The 16,337-nt window shown below is 37.6% G+C and overlaps 1 protein-coding gene across 1 annotated transcript in view; it reads right to left on the reverse strand.

The window, feature by feature from the left end:
• Nucleotides 1–16,337, reverse strand: part of Tex11 (testis expressed 11) — a 301,187-nt gene that overhangs the window by 142,866 nt on the left and 141,984 nt on the right. The window contains exons 13-14 of the mRNA XM_057760677.1: nucleotides 13,930–14,015; nucleotides 2,873–3,010 (exon numbers count right to left, since the gene is read on the reverse strand). Of these exons, the coding sequence (XP_057616660.1) occupies nucleotides 2,873–3,010; nucleotides 13,930–14,015 (224 nt within the window). The remainder of the gene's footprint in view (nucleotides 1–2,872; nucleotides 3,011–13,929; nucleotides 14,016–16,337) is intronic.

A 16,337-nucleotide genomic window follows, 5' to 3' on the forward strand; every position in this document is an offset into this window, starting at 1 on the left:
GATATTTAGAGCTTTATATAGAGTCGGTAGAAACAATATGTAACCAGAAAATGAAAGATAAATATTCAGTAAGCAGTCTTATCTTTGTGGCTGCTTTAACTCTTACAGCCATTTTGTGGTCATAGAACATTGCCCTTTTCCTGCTCAGGTTTTCTTCTTAGTAGTTATCACTATTTAATTAGTCACAGATCAAGAGACTACTACAGTCTTTGGTAAAATCTGAAACACCCTCTGTTTTTGCAAAGTCCACAGGTTAAGAATAGTTTTATTGGTATTAGATAACTGGAATGAATCAAAAGACAAATATTTAATGCCACAAGAAAATCACATGAAATTCAAACTTTAGTATTCCTAAATATAAAGGTTTAATTAGATCACACTATGGGTACCTGCTTACATATTAGCTATGGCAGTATTAGGTATATGAGCAGAGCTGAGTGTCGCATCAGGGACCATGTAACTTGAAAAGTCTTAAGCATCTGCCGTGTAGCTCTTTACAAAAAAAATGCTGACACCTATAACATATCATACTGGGGAAAAACGGCCTCTCCAGAAAAACTAACTCCTCAGAGTCAGGCTATTTGTATCCTATCTGTTCATTCTTATATTCTCAATATCAATACTATTTAACATGTAGCACTCAGTAAATACTTTTAAATAAATAAGTACTGAAAAATAGAAATAGTTCTTTTGGGTTAGAAAGTCTGGCAATAAAAAGGGGGACAATGGAACTGAAATTTGAAGAGAAGTGAAGGATGAAGGATTTCTTTTAATAAACAGCACTTGAAAATAATTGTAATGAAAGGAGAAACAGCAAAGAAATATTTATGAACTAGGATTGAGATGTGCAGAGTAAAGTCACCAAAAAAGTACTTATTTCTCTGAAATAAAAGAAAGGACGAGTGAAGAGAAAATACTTTGATGAAGTTCATGTCAGTTGCTACAAGCTCAGCAAATCACACATGGAGACCTTTTGCTAAGAAAAGAAAGCAATCAAAATGGCAGACAATGAAACTAGCAAAGTTAATAATGGCAAGATGGGAACAGTAAAACACTGACCGGTTGCATTTTTCCTCTCTCTATCTTTCTATCTGTTCTACTATGTAGGAAAGTATTTTTTACATGTGCAAAGTATCCAGTGTCGCAAGGAAGAGAGGAAGGATAAAATGAGAAATACGCTAAGCAACAAACAAGGTTACATGCTAATAAAACATACTGGTTTCCTGCATGCCTAGTTTCTCCTCCTTACCGCTAACAACATTTGAACTCCAATTATAGGCTCAGTTCTGCACTAACTCGAGAACCAATCCTGTCGTTAGTCAGAGATGTTAAGAAGTACTGCTTTAGGCTATGGATGTGCTTCAGTGGCAGGCCATTTTCCTAGTGTTTGTGAGACTCTAAGCTCAAATTCGAGCACCACACAAAAATTTCTAATTCTTGTAGAGCAAGACTAGACTTAGTCAACTAGCATTGCTCTTCTGGTAATTTTTTTAGATGGCTCTAAGCTGTGTCAAGTTTATAATTAATGCTAACATTTTTTCTGTTCTTGATTTCCATAAAATCTTCTTTAGTTTAGCAAAAGGCATCAATGTGTGGTTTCCTGAGCTTGTAGCCACTGACATGAACTTCATTCACTTTCCTCCTCTTTATCCGTCATGTAAATATCATTTCAAAGATAGGTTATGATAGTTGACTTTGATTGTCAACTTGACTGGATCTAGAATTAACTAAGAGACATTAGTCTGGACAGGTCTGTAAAGGTATTTTCTGGAAGGATAAGTTAGGAAAGAAGATCCCCCACCCACCGAGTTTATGGCAATGCCTCCTGGCCACAACCCAGATATAAGAAGGTCCAAGGGTACAGCTTTTTGCTTCCTGTTGATGTGTGCCAATACTCTGTTGTTGCTACTACCACAGTTGCTGCCACTGCTGCTGTCATACTTTAGTGTCATCAAAACCCAGCTTCTTCAGCCTTCCAATTGAGGACTGAAGAAAAGTGACTTTTCAGGAATCCTCTAGGCCTTAAGCATCAGACTGGGACTGCAGAGGCACCCAAGCTCATATATTGAGCAGGCTACCAGAATCCCGGCCTTCGGAATGTAAACAGCCATTGTTGAATGTATTCATTCTATTGGTTCTGTTCTTCTAAAGAACCCTGACAATGCACAGACTTTCAAAAAAAATCTATCAAACCACTACACTTATTCACATATTTCCCCTGAAAGCTAACGTAAAACTTAAAAGGAAACATCAACTTTCAGATTTCATTTAGTCCATATTTGTCCTTCTCATTTTTTGTTCTTCTAGGAACCAATACCTCAGATTATGTACACATTGTATGACATACAAAGGAAGAAATGCCCTATATGCTATTGGAAATATAAACGGATCCATCATTCACAAAATCTTATTTATCTTGTAGTTTCTATATTGTTTCCTAGCGAAGTTAAGCACTGAACTTTTCTTGAGTGGTTATAAATACAAGATAATAAACTAAAAGTAAAAAAAGTAGCTTCTTCATGCAAGTATCTGCTCTCAATGATGTTTAACAAAAAATGTAGACCTTAAAATTTTAGTCTGCTTTAAGGACTATATAGCAGATGGTTAACAGCAAATAGCCTTTCAGAATATGGTAAATGAAAAAGGGTAAGAGGAGTAAGTAAAGGAATTTTCCAAATACTCTCTCCCTTTAAAACTTCTGCTTCATATTTGCAGTATACAAACCAAGAAGATGTCAATTTGACCTTGTTCATATACAATGGCACTTTCAGTCATCCATAAGTAGTTATGACGTCAGAACACTGCATTTATCTATGCGCCAATGCACAGAACATATGCTGCCTCTGAAAATAGAGTAAGTAAATTAAAGCACCTTATCAAGTTGTTTCAAATATAAGTAACAGGAAGCCATGTTCCTCTTCAGCTTGACCAAATCCAGCTTCTCTTGATCACATTCATACAACTTCAGAGAATAGCTGTACCAGTGTAAAGCATCAGTGTAATTTTGAACCTAAAGTTAAAAAAAACAACAAAATCACGTGTCTCTAAAATTCACTCTAAATTTTCCCAAATACCCTCTATGGCCAAACGAATTGCTACAGGTTTAATTCTTTAGACATTCAAAGTAATGCCTACTTAATTGAGTCCTAAGTTTAGTCTCATATTCTGTTTTTATTCTCTGTTCTGTCTCCTACACTCTACAGAGTTCAGAGTAGTTGTGCTTCAGTGACAGAACAGATGCTTAGCATGCACAAGGACCTGGATTCATTCCCCATACCAGAAGTACAGAAGTTATTTATTACACTCAAAGCATGAAGAGTCTAAAAAGTAGTACACAATCTGTAAAAAACTGAAGCCATTTTAAAAGCTACCAAAAGGACAATGATAAAAATCTTTAAAGACAGCATCTATAAATGACCATGTTAATATATATATGTATTCATTTTCTATATAACATTTTAACTTTATCTTTTTTATATATGTAAACTGTGGTTATCATAGTTTATATGCAATTTCATATTTTAGTCTTTCCATTTAATCTGATTTTGTAGATATTATCTAGATTGTTAGTTTTCAATTACTAATTTTACAGTAAATAGTCAAATTAATGTATTATTTTCTTAGCTTCATAATTTGCTGAATTTCCAGGGTTTTAACCATTAAAATTAATGCTACTGTATTCCTGCACAAAAATGTTACTGTCAATTCTTCAATTGTAAGAAACAACTAGGAGCAATCTAATAAAAATAGTCTGATTAATTATTTCAATCACAAGACAACAAATTATTTATAAACACTATGTAAGGTAAATGAGTCCCTGTTAAGAGGCTTCCTGTCTTTCAATTAATGACTGGAGTCATTAGAACTTCAAAGGGATAAGATGCCATTTTTAAGCAGAAATGCTACTGAGGCACCCAAGCTCATATACTGAGCAGGTGCCAGCTATGGTAGGAAGGTAAGACACTGCCTTTGACTATCTGAACATATGATTAGTCTTCATTATTGAATGTGAAAGTTTAAAAGTTAGAAAAATTGGGAAACAAGGGGGAAAACAGAATCAAAAGGAGAAAGGATATGATTCTGAAGTAATTTTTCACCTTCTCAGTACAGAAATAAAGAAGCCCTAAAAGAGAGAAGAGTGATGATTTGGTTTGCAGCAATGAACTATAAGCCCTCTGTATGTCACTATATGATTCCGCTTCTTTGTCTTGAATCTAATTTCTTGTTTTCTATTTTTTCCTTTACCTTCTTTTTTTTCTTTTCAACTTTAACTTACCTACAAAATCTACTACAGTGTACTTCGTAACATGAACCCAGGGATCTCATGCTTGCCAGGTAATGCGGACCTTTTAGTCTGGCCTCTTCCATTCAAGCAAATAGTTTCAAGATTTATCCCTGCTGCTGCATGTATCAATAATTAATTTCCTTTGATTGATAAGTAGTATTTCATTATATGGAGATACCACAGATAGCTTATATATTCATTTATTGATGGACATTTGGGTCATTTTTCAAATATTACAAATCTTCCTGGTGAGTTTTTATGTCAACTTGACACAGGCTAGAGTCATTTTGGAAGAGGGACTCTTGAGAAAATACTTTTACTAGATTGGACTATGGGCAAGCCTGTGATTCATTTCTTAATTTTCATTGATGTGGGTCGGTCCCTTCCACTGAGGGTAGTGCCAACCTTGGTCATGGGTGGTATAAGGCTGAGCAAGCATGAGGAGTAAGCCAGTAAGCAGCACTCCTTCATGGCCTCTGCATCAGTTCTTACCTCCAAGTTCCTGCCTTGAGTCCACTCTCTCCATATCTATTCAATATAGTTCTTAAGGTTCTAGCTAGAGCAATAAGACACCAAAAGGAGATCAAGGGGATACAAATCAGAAAAGAAGAAGTCAAACTCTCACTATTTACTGATGATATACTTTACATAAGCAACCTCAAAAGTTCTACCAAGGAACTTCTACAACTCATAAACACTTTCATGAATGTAGCAGGATATAAGATTAACTCAAAAAGAAAAGTGTGAAGGAGAAGATGAGGGGAACTGGGGGAATCAGGGTGATTGGGGATAAAGGAAGGTTGGATAGGGGAGCAGGGAAACTCATACCTTAGGTAAGGGAGCCACCTAAGGGTTGGCAAGAGACTTGAACTTGGAATGGCTACCAGATGCCCAGGGCAATGTCCCCAGTTAGTTCATTGGGGCACCTGAGGATAGGGAACCTGAAATGAACCTATCCTATAATCATACTGATGAATATCTTGCATATCGCCATAGAACCTTCATCTAGCGATGGATGGAGATAGAGACAGAGACCCACACTGGAGCACCGGACTGAGCTCCCAAGGTTATAATGAGGAGCAGAAGGAGAGAGAACATGAACAAGGAAATCAGGGCCATGAGGGGTGCACCCAACCACTGAGACAGTGGGGCCGATCTATTGGGAGCTCACCAAGGTCAGCTGGACTGCTACTGAAAAAACATGGGATAAAACCGGACTCTCGGAATGTGGCGGACAATGAGAGCTGACGAGAGGCCAAGGAGAATGGCACAGGAACTTTCAACTGGCGATAGATCGAGAGAGAGACAGAGACCCAAATTGGAGCAACGGTCTGAGCTCTTAAGGTCCAAATGAGGAGCAGAAGGAGGGAGAACATGAGCAAGGAAATCAGGACCACGAGGCGTGCACCCACCCACTGTGACAGTGGAACTGATCTATTGGGAGCTCTTCAAGGCCAGCTGGACTGGGACTGAATAAGCATGGGTTGAAACTGGACTCTCTGAACATGGCGGACAATGAAGGCTGATGAGAAGCCAAGGACAATGGCACTAGGTTTCGATCCTAATACATGAACTGGCTTTGTGGGAGCTTAGCCTGTTTGGATGCTCACCTTCCTGGGCCTGGATGGAAGTGGGAGGACCTTGGTCTTCCTGAAGGGCAGGAAATTTGGACTGCTCTTCAGTATGGAGAGGGAGGGGGAATGGACTGGGGGGAGGAGAAGAGGAGTGGGGATGGGGGAGGGGAGTGGGGGGAGGGGGCAATGTGTGGGAGGAGGGGAGGGAAATGGGGAGCAGTTGGAAATTTTAATTAAAAAAGAATAAAAAAATGGAAAAAAAAGATTAACTCAAAAAAATCAGTAGCCCTCATTTACACAGATGATAAATGATCTGAGAAAGAAATCAGAGAAACATCACCCTTCACAATAGCCACAAATAGCATAAAATATCTCAGAGTAACTCTAACCAAACAAGTGGAAGACTTGTATGACAAGAACTTTAAATCTTTGAAGAAAGAAATAGAAGAAGACACCAGAAAGTGGAAAGATTTCCCATGCTCTTGGGTAGGTAGATTTAACATGATAAAAATGCCATGTGCTATATAAAGGGTAGAGGCAAAGAAATACAACTGTCTAAGCTCTTTGGAGTCCAGAACACTGAACCCAAGACACTGGTCACTATATTATTTACACTGTTGGAGCTTGGTTTTGCTTTGCTCAAATTGTGATTGTGCCCTTGTTCTTCCTTCTTGGAGTAAGAAAATATTTTACTGTTTTTTTTTTTTTATTTAGCAGGGGCCACTGTTATGAGACCTTGGATGTTTTAGAGAAACCTTAGCTATTTTACAGAGACTTTGGAACTTTAGAGAAACTGGGTATTTGAAAGAGACTTTAGAGTTCTTGAGAGACTTTACAGTTTCAGAGAGATTTTAGACATTTTAGAGGCTGGGTATTTTAAGAGTCTTGGAAATCTAAAAGGGACTGAACATTTAAAGTGTTTCAATTTGTAAAGACTGTGGGACTTTTAAAAGTTGGAATGTTTTATTGTGATGTTCTTAATATAAGGCCTGGGCGATGAACAAGAAAGGAAAGGCTATGGTTTAATAGTAATGTGTTTCTATGTCAAGTTGACAAAAAGGATCAATTGTGCTAGCTCATTTGATGACTGGACACAGCTAGAGTCATTCTGGAGGAGAGAATTTTGATTGGGAATATGCTCCCAAGAGATGGGGCTATAGGCAAACCTAAGGTGCATTTTTCAAATTGATGATTGATGGGGGAGAGCCCAGCTCATCATGAGTGCTGTCAGCCCTGGATGGTGATCCTGGGTGCTCTAAGAAGGAAAGCTGAGCCAGCCAAAAAGAGTGAGCCAGTAAGCAGCACCCATCAATAGCCTCTGCATCAGTTCTTGCTTCCATGTTTCTGCCCTGACTTACTCAGTGATGAACTGTTACCTGGAAGTATAAAGTGAAAAACATCCTTCTCTCCTTGAGTTGTTTTTGGTCATTTTACCACAGCAATAGGAACCCTAACTAAGGCAAATTTACTTTATGTGTAAGTTTTTGTATATGCAACTTCTATGCATAAATTTTGTATGGATATTTACTTTTCTCTTGAATATATGCATGGGATTTAAAATGGATTGTATGAAAGGGGAAATATTTTAGGAAATAGCCAAACTACTTTCTAAACTGTTTGTATTGTTTCGTAATGCCACCATAAAGGTTTCACTTCCTTAATATTCCTACCACAATTGGTAAGTTCAATTTTTTTTATTTTGATTATTCTAAGTAGTATCTCCTTAGGGTTTTAATTTGTGGTTCCCTAATGTCTCATAAATCATCTTCTTTCATTGATTACTGTACCAGAACAATTGTGTAATTTCTGTTCATATTTTTCAGTGTTAATTTTCAATTATTTTGACAATGAGTGTCCAATTGGTCTAGTAACAATAGTTTTAAAGATTTATCTCCCATAGATTTATTTATATACTTGGTAAAAACCAAAACAGTTGAGCATATTTGTGTAGAATTATTTTGGGGATCTTTATTTCTGTTGATCTGTGTCTATGCTTTTGACATTATTATAGTGTATAGAGAAATGCTGTGCCTATATGATAATTATTGAAATTGATTCTGATGAGTTTTAGAATAATATTATTTCTCTATATAGTTTTCTCATTCTTTTGCTTGTAGGTTACTTGTAGCTTTAAGAATATAGACTTGAGCTGGGCAGTGGTGCTGCACACCTTTAATCCCAACACTTGAGAGGCAGAGGCAAGTGGATTTCAGTGAATTTGAGGCTAGAATGGTCTACAGAATGAATTCCAGAATAGCCAGGACTGTTACACAGAGAAACCCTGTCTCAAACAAAACAAAACAAACAAACAAACAAACAAAAAAAAAACCAAATCCAACTTGACAATCTCTACATTTTCACTGGAGTGGTATGGTTATTTCATTTAATATGACATTTTTATCTGCTTACACTTATATCTATCATCTTGCTATTTGATTATGTTTCTCTTTTAGCGAGTCACTGCTACATAGTTTAGATTGGTATAGAACTTGTGATCTCCTTGCCTCAGCTTCCTGATTGCTAGAACAAAAGGCATATGCTACTCCTTGCCCAGCTTAATGCCATTTGCTTTCTATTTATTTCATCTAACTTTAAAATAAAGGCTTTCAAATTTTTATGTGTATGTATGTTTTGCCTGCAAGCATGCATGTGTACCACATGCATCCCTGTGCCGCCACCACCAGTGGGAATTTGCTTTTTATTCTCCTTTATTGATTTATTAATTGTAACTTTGTTTTACTGTGTTAGGGTATATTGTATAAATGTTTAACTTATTATTGTCTATCTTCAATTATACAGTGTAAGGACTTCACAATTGTGTATTTCTATTTCTCTCCTCTTAGCCTGTATATGCTATTATCATGCACAGTGTGATACATGATGCTTTTCCATATGTTAAAAACCCCATACAAAAAAAACCTTATTATTTTTGTTTAAGCAACCATTTTTTAAAAAATTATTTCTGGGCTGGGCAGTGGTGGCACACACTTCTAATTCCAGCGCTTGGAAGGTAGAGGCCAGCCTGGTCTACAGAGTTAGTTCCAAGACAGCCAGGGCTACACAAAGAAACCCTGTCTCTAAAAACAACAAGAAATTATTTATGTGTATATGAGTGTTCATCTGGGGAAAGAATGTACATGTGTACATGTGTGTGTAGAGTGTAGATCAATGTTATTCCTTGGGAGCCATCTACCTTGTTTTTTGAGACAGGATTTCTCATTAGGACAGGAACTCTCTGATTAGGCTATATGGTTGGTCAGAGAGCCCTAGGAACCTGTTTTATCTGCCAGCACTGGGATTATCAGCCTGCCTCTTTCTTTTTTTGGCATGGGTGCTGGAAATCAAATTTAGGGTCCCATGCTTATATGGCAAGCACTTTACCAACTCAGCTATAGCCTCAGCCTTAAAGAGATTTTAATAAGAGAAAAATATCTTAATGTTTATTCATGTAATTAGCATTTCAAATGCTCTTCATTCTTTTTTTTTTTTTTATTTTTTTTTTTCTCTTCATTCTTTTGTACAGACCCACATATCTTGCTGGGATCGGTTTCCTTCTGCTTGAAGGACTTCATAATGTGGCTCTGGCGCTCTGCTCAAGTTATTGTAGCTTTTGAATATCCTTTTTTTTTTTTAACTTTTCAGGAACTGATTATTTCACTAATTATTTATTTAATTATTTTTCCCAGTCCGATCACATTTACCCCTCTCTCCACTCCTCCCAGTCCTCCCCCTCATCCATTCCTCCTCTTTTCAGAAAAGTGCATGTCTCCCATGTATATCAGCCAGTCAAGGCATATCAAGTTGCAGTGATACTAGACACTGCCTCTCCTATTAAGCCTAGACAAGGCAACCCAGTAGGAGGAAAGGGTTCCGAAAGCCAGTAAAAGAGTCAGAAAGAGCCCTGCTCTCACTGTTAGGAGTTCCACAAGAAGGCTAAGCTATACAACTGTCATATATATGTGGAGGGCCTAGGTCAGTCCCATATAGGCTCCCTGGTTGTTCAGTCTGTGTTCCTATGAGCCAGGTTAGTTGATTCTGTGATTTTTCTTGTGATAGTCTTGACCCTCTGGCTCCTACAGCCCTTCCCTTCTTCCACAGAATCCCCCGAGGTCTACCTAATGCTTGGCTGTGGGTCTCTGCATCTGTTTCCACTAGTTGCTGGGTGAAGCCTTGCTGATGGCAGCTGGGCTAGGCAATGATCTATGAGTATAATAGACTATCATTAGGAATCTTTTCATTTTTTACTAGTCGTGTTTGGTTCTATCCTAGGTCTATAAGACATGCAGCCTCTGGGTCCTGGCCTTCCAGGTAGTATCAGGGGTAGACTTCCTCTCATAGTATGTGTCTCAAGCTGGATTGGTCATTAGTTGGCCTCTCCCATAATTTCTGTGCCACCTTTACCCTAGCATAGGCAGGGAAAATTGTAGGTCAGAAGTTATGTGGCTGCGTTGGTGTTCCAAACCCTTCACTGGAAGTTTTGCCTGGTTATAGGAGATGGCTGGTCAACTTCCTGAACAGAATACCAATAGCACAGGGACTGAGATCAACAATTAATAAATGGGATCTCATGAAACTGAAAAGCTTCTATAAGGCAAACAACACCATCAAAAGGACAAAAACAGCAGCCTACAGAATAGGAAAAGATCTTTACCAACTCCACATCTGACAAAGGGCTGAGTTCCAAAATATATAAAGAACTCAAGAAACTAGACATCAACAAACCAAGTATTCCAAGTAAAAATGGAGTACAGACCTAAAAAGACAATTCTCAACAGAAGAATCTCAAACGGTCGAAAGACACTTAAGGAACTATTCAACATCCTTAGCCAACAGGGACAAGCAAGCCAAAAATATCTTGAAATTTCACCTTACTCCTTTCAGAATGACTAAGATCACAAAGGACAGCTCATGCTAACAAGGATGGGGTAAAGGGAACACTCCTCCATTGCTGGTGGGTGTGCAAACTGGTACAGGCACTTGGAAGTTAGTATGACAGCTTCTCAGAAAATTGGGAATCAACCTACCAGACCCAGCAATACTACTCCTGGGCATATACCCAAAGGATGCCCAATTATACCACAGGGACATTTGCTCAATTATGTTCATAGCAGCTTTGTTTGTGATATCCAGAACCTGGAAACAAACTAGATGCCCCTCAACTAAAGAACAATAAAGAAAATGTGGTCGAGACCAGCCTGGTCTACAGAGCTAGTTCCAGGACAGGCTCCAAAGCCACAGAGAAACTCTGTCTCGAAAAACCAAAAAAAAAAAAGAAAATGTGGTCCATTTACACAATGGAGTATTACTTAGCTGTTAAAAGCAATGACATCATGAAACTTGCTGGCAAATGGAGGTAACACAAACTGAGAAAGACAAACATGGTATGCATTCACTTATAAGTGGACATTAGCTGTAAAGTAAAGGATAACCATGTTACAATCCAGAGAGGTTAAGTAACAAGGAAGTTCAAGGGGAAACATATGAATCTCACTGTGAAGGGGAAATAGAATAGACATCGCAGGTAAACTGGGGAGTCTAGATGGGGGTTGGGCATGGGAACAGGAAGGATCAGATGAGGGGAGGACGGAAGGAGAGAGTACTGGGAAAGACAGCTGGAATCAGGGGCATCTCTGAGATGAGCTAGAAACCTAGTGCAATGGAAACTCCCAGGAATCTACGTGGGTGACTCCTGGCTAAGAGTCCTAGCAATGGGGGCTACAGAGCTCTTGAACATCTTAAAGTCTTCATTTGGGTTTCATTTTAAAAGTTACTTTTAATCATGATAAAATGAATAATAAGAAATTTATCATCATAACTTTTGAAAAGAGAGAAACGAGATTTTGTTATGTATCATTGAGTAAAATTCTTACCACTACTCCCCCCAAAAAAACCCTATCTTAACTAATTATAACTATGCAGGTCACTAGTATTCACCATATTATGTAACCAATCTCCAAAACTTATCCATTTTTTAAAAATGTAAAATTCTGAGGACTGAAGGTATAATACAGTTAGCATAAAAACAAAACAAAATTCTATACCCATTCTCCACATTTTTACCTCATCCCAAATCCCTGACAGCAACCATATACATTACTTCTCTGTGAATGTGACTACTCTGTGCATCTCATTTAAGTGGAACTGAAAACTATCTACTTGACTAGCTCACTTCACTTAGAATATTCATTCTCAAGATTCATCCACATTGTAGTATGTATCACAATTCCTTATCTTTTCCCAATTAAACTATTTATTTAAAGAAACAATTCTTAAAAGCAGGTGTATTTTTAAAAATACTGTATGCATTCATTGTACATTGTACTGTGTTACATGAAAACACTATCATACAAATATATTCTGTACATTGAGAATTCAGAATTCTTTTCTAGGTTCATTAATATTTTCAGATGGCTATTCCTCTGACTTGAGATAGTTTCATTCCATGTGTATGTTGTCACTAAAACTATCCAAAACACTAGAGCAGGATCTTCTGATAACTAGGATCTCTCTCTATTATGCTCTCATCTTCTGATACCCTGTTCTATGAATTCTAGCTCTTGGCCTCCCCAGACTTTCCACTCCATCTCTTCAAATCAGAATGTTTGTCAGTTCCCCTTCCTCCGCTGTTGTCTGGAAATACATGGCAGTAAGCCAAATAGCTGAATTGCTCATTTTATCTTTCAGCGATCACTGGCTGATATTCAATGCCATTAAACTGACTTTTTTCAAGTATTTCAGGGTGTTTTGGGGAGTGGTGGGAGGAGAATTTGTTGCTTTTTTTGTTGTTGTTCTTTTGGGTTTTTTTTTTTTTTTTTTTTTTTGAGACAGGATCTCAATATGTGATCCAGTCTGGCCTAGAAATCTCAATGTTAGTCCAAACTGACCTCAAATCCCCAGATATCCACCTGCCTCCACCTCCTGGAAGCTGAGATGATGAGTATGTGCTACCAAGCCAGGGACTTTGACTTATATTTTTTGGGAGGAGTTTTGTTTAAGCAGGGACACAAAATGGTCCTTATTGCTACATTTTGGTTGAAAATAGAAGTACTAAACAACTTATATTTTTAAAAGAAAGTATTTTATATAGTTGTATTTGTTTTACTTCTATCTTATTTAGACAAAAGGGGGAGATGTAGGGATATAGCCCCACCCTTTGGGGGCGTGTTCGCCTCGGGCTAATGTTTACTGATAAATCTGCTGGGCATGATCCCAGCAGCCCCTTTTCTCTGCTTTTCCTGTTCTCCACAGAAACCTGTGGTCCTGTAAGTCTATTTCCTTATTAAAGCTGTATATATTTTTTAAAAAAAAAAAAAAGAAAGAAAGTATTTCCCATTTTATGCACACCAGCACATACATGTATACAAATATCCAAAATTTTCTTAAATGATGTAACGAAGAGCAATTGTACTTTGCTTTTAAAAATCAATTATCTGGCCGGGCGGTGGTGGCGCACGCCTTTAATCCCAGCACTCGGGAGGTAGAGGCAGGCGGATCTCTGTGAGTTCAAGACCAGCCTGGTCTACAAAGGGAGTTCCAGGACAGGCTTCAAAGCTACAGAGAAACCCTGTCTCGAAAAACCAAAAAAATAAATAAATAAATAAAAATCAATTATCTGTAGTTTGAAGTATTTACACAGGAAACCAGGATTGTTTTATAATTTTTAAAGCTACTCTTAAATGCACCAATACTTTAAAGAAATAACCATCACCACCACCACCCAACTTTCTTGCCTTTCACATCAAATTACTTTCCTATCAGTGATGCCTTTACAAAAGTTCACAATGGAGAAGAATCATGTCTTACTATTTTTGAATAAACGTTCACACAATACCCATTGACATTCTGCATTTGTGAATATTTAATACATAGACATGTCTAAAAATAGAGATTATTAAATTTTTGTTTGCCTGTTTATTTGCTTATGTGGTAATAAGCATAGAATCTAGGGTCTCACAGATGCTACAGAAGTGTTGTATTACTCATCTGCTCTTCTCTGATTTTTATACTGAACATTGTGTTTTATTTGGTGCAGAGGAGAAAAATACAATGAATGAAAGAGTATTCCCAAACCTTAAAACTTCTGGCAGCTTTTTCCCACAGAATGTTGTGTAACCAATTTACTAGATCCCTTGTCAGTTGACTTCTTGTTTGGTGACCTGAAAATGAAACAAAACAAAACAAAAACCAAGTTCTGAAAAGAACCTAGATCCATTGCATTAAACGAAGAATGCTAACTATTTTCATAGGACACTTAATCTTATAACTCTACTTAATCTTTAAGTAATGTCTATAAAAGCAACCACACAGGCTTTCACCTTCAATTTTAGGTTTACCGCTAAAATTGATTATATAATACAATCAGAGTTTGCTAGAATCACTGTAATTCTCCCAACAGTCTGTGATAGATTTCCAGCTTAGTCTCTTTTTAACTTATTTTTTATGTTCCAAATTAGATTATCATCTGGTGCCCTAATAAGGTTATTGTGAATGAGCAGACAGCAATGTCAGAAATCATTAATAAGAACTGCTCATACTATTATACAGAAAAAGATCAGATCAAGTTCACAAGAAAGGCCAATTATACCTTAAAGCTTTTAAAAAGTACTTTAAGACCACGTTTACAGATAAACTTTATTCATTTAAATTGTAACTTGTGCCTGATTATTTCTGACCTAGACATTTACAGGATTCAAATACATTAACACATTAAGGTTAAGTTTAAACTGCAATAGAATTCTATACCCCTTTCTCATGTGCCCTTTTGACACAAACCATCAATTTCTGAAAATGTCTTCATTAGAACACTAATATTCTTGGACTCACCAATGGAATCAGCAAATGTAGCTTGTTTCATGGCTTAAAAACATTTATGTAAGAGTAACCAGCTACTTAATATGTCTCCTTAAAAGATTATAATACTTTGATTATATGTGTAAACTCTAACTGAATTTTTTTGAAAATGAATTATTCTGTAAAATCAACATTTTTTTAGTTAGCTAACAATTTCCTATCTTTAAACATGCAGTCTAGGGCTAGGGAAATAGCTCGATCAGTAAAATACTTGCTCTGTAAGAATAAGGAGCAGAGTTTAATTCCCAGAACTCATGTAAAAAGTCAAGCATGGCAGCACATGTTCGTTATTCTTGTGCTGGAGAGGAGGATAAAAGTGGATCACTTTGGCTCACTGGTAGGGCGGTCTAGTTTACTCAGTTCATTCTGAGCTAATTAGATAAGGTAGACAGTTCCTGAGGAAAAATACTTCAGGTTGCACTCTGGACATGAGGGTGTGCACACCCCCTCCACATACATGTACATACACATATAAAAACATAAAATATAAATAAATGTCTAACTTTCTAGTTCTCTTATGTAAAATTTAACCTTTCCTTGACCATTGAAGGTCAACATCACCAAGAAACTAACTACTGCATTTTACGGTACTATCACTTTATTGCAGTAAGCAAAACACTTTAGACTCTCAGCTAGTTGGGAGGCTTAGGGAACAGATTCACAGGAGCACAGAATGAGAAACACAGCAAGGCGCTGTTTCTGAAATACATAACTTGTCTGGGGCTAAGGAAATAGCTCAGTTAGTGAAGTGTTCAACTGACTGTGCTGTGCAGGCATGAGGACCCGAGTTTGGAGCTCCACACCCACATAAACAGCCAGGTGTGGTAGCATGCATTTGGAACCCCAGTACTGAGGAGGGAGAGATAGAAGGATCCTTGGAGTTTACGAATCTAACTGAATTAGCAAATTGAGGTCCTACTGAGTCAGTCTAGCTGAATTTTAAAAATCCCAGATCCCAGTGAAACCTTATCTCAAGAGATAAGGTAGATGGCTCTAGAGGAATGACACCTGAGGTCAGGTTCTAACCTCTGTAACACAGGATGAGGGGAGAGATTCTCTCTTTTCTTATTCATATATATATATATATATATATATATATATATATATATATATATATATATAATTATTATTTCCTAATTCTTTTATTTCTATAGCTACATATTATTTCCAGAGACTAACCTCTGAAAAAGAACAATTATAGTTCTTCCTCCCATATAGTCAGGTTAGCTTATGAATCTTTTCTATTTGTAATAAAATATCATTAAAATGCCAAGGGCCAGCCGACTGGAAGCGGGGGCGGGGGGCATTTCGGGGTCAGGTAGAAACCTGTTGCAAGGGAAATTCCCAGGAATCTACAGAGATGACCCAGCTAAGATTCCTAGCAATAGTGGAGAAGTAGCCTGAACTGGCCATCTCCCGTGATGAGGCAAGACTTCTTCTAGTGGATGGACTGGGACCCCAATCCAGCCACCTAACCTTCAACCTACAGTCTGCCCTGCTTAAGGGATGTGCTGGGGTCAAGGTGGCGCAAAGATTATAGGAGTGGCCAACCAATAACTGGTCCAGCCTCAGACCCATACCATGTGAGTGAACCCACCCCTGACGCTGCCTGGAGTGCCAGGACCCAG

This window comes from Chionomys nivalis, chromosome X (genome assembly GCF_950005125.1).
Source record: "Chionomys nivalis chromosome X, mChiNiv1.1, whole genome shotgun sequence".
NCBI classification, from domain to species: Eukaryota; Metazoa; Chordata; class Mammalia; order Rodentia; family Cricetidae; genus Chionomys; species Chionomys nivalis.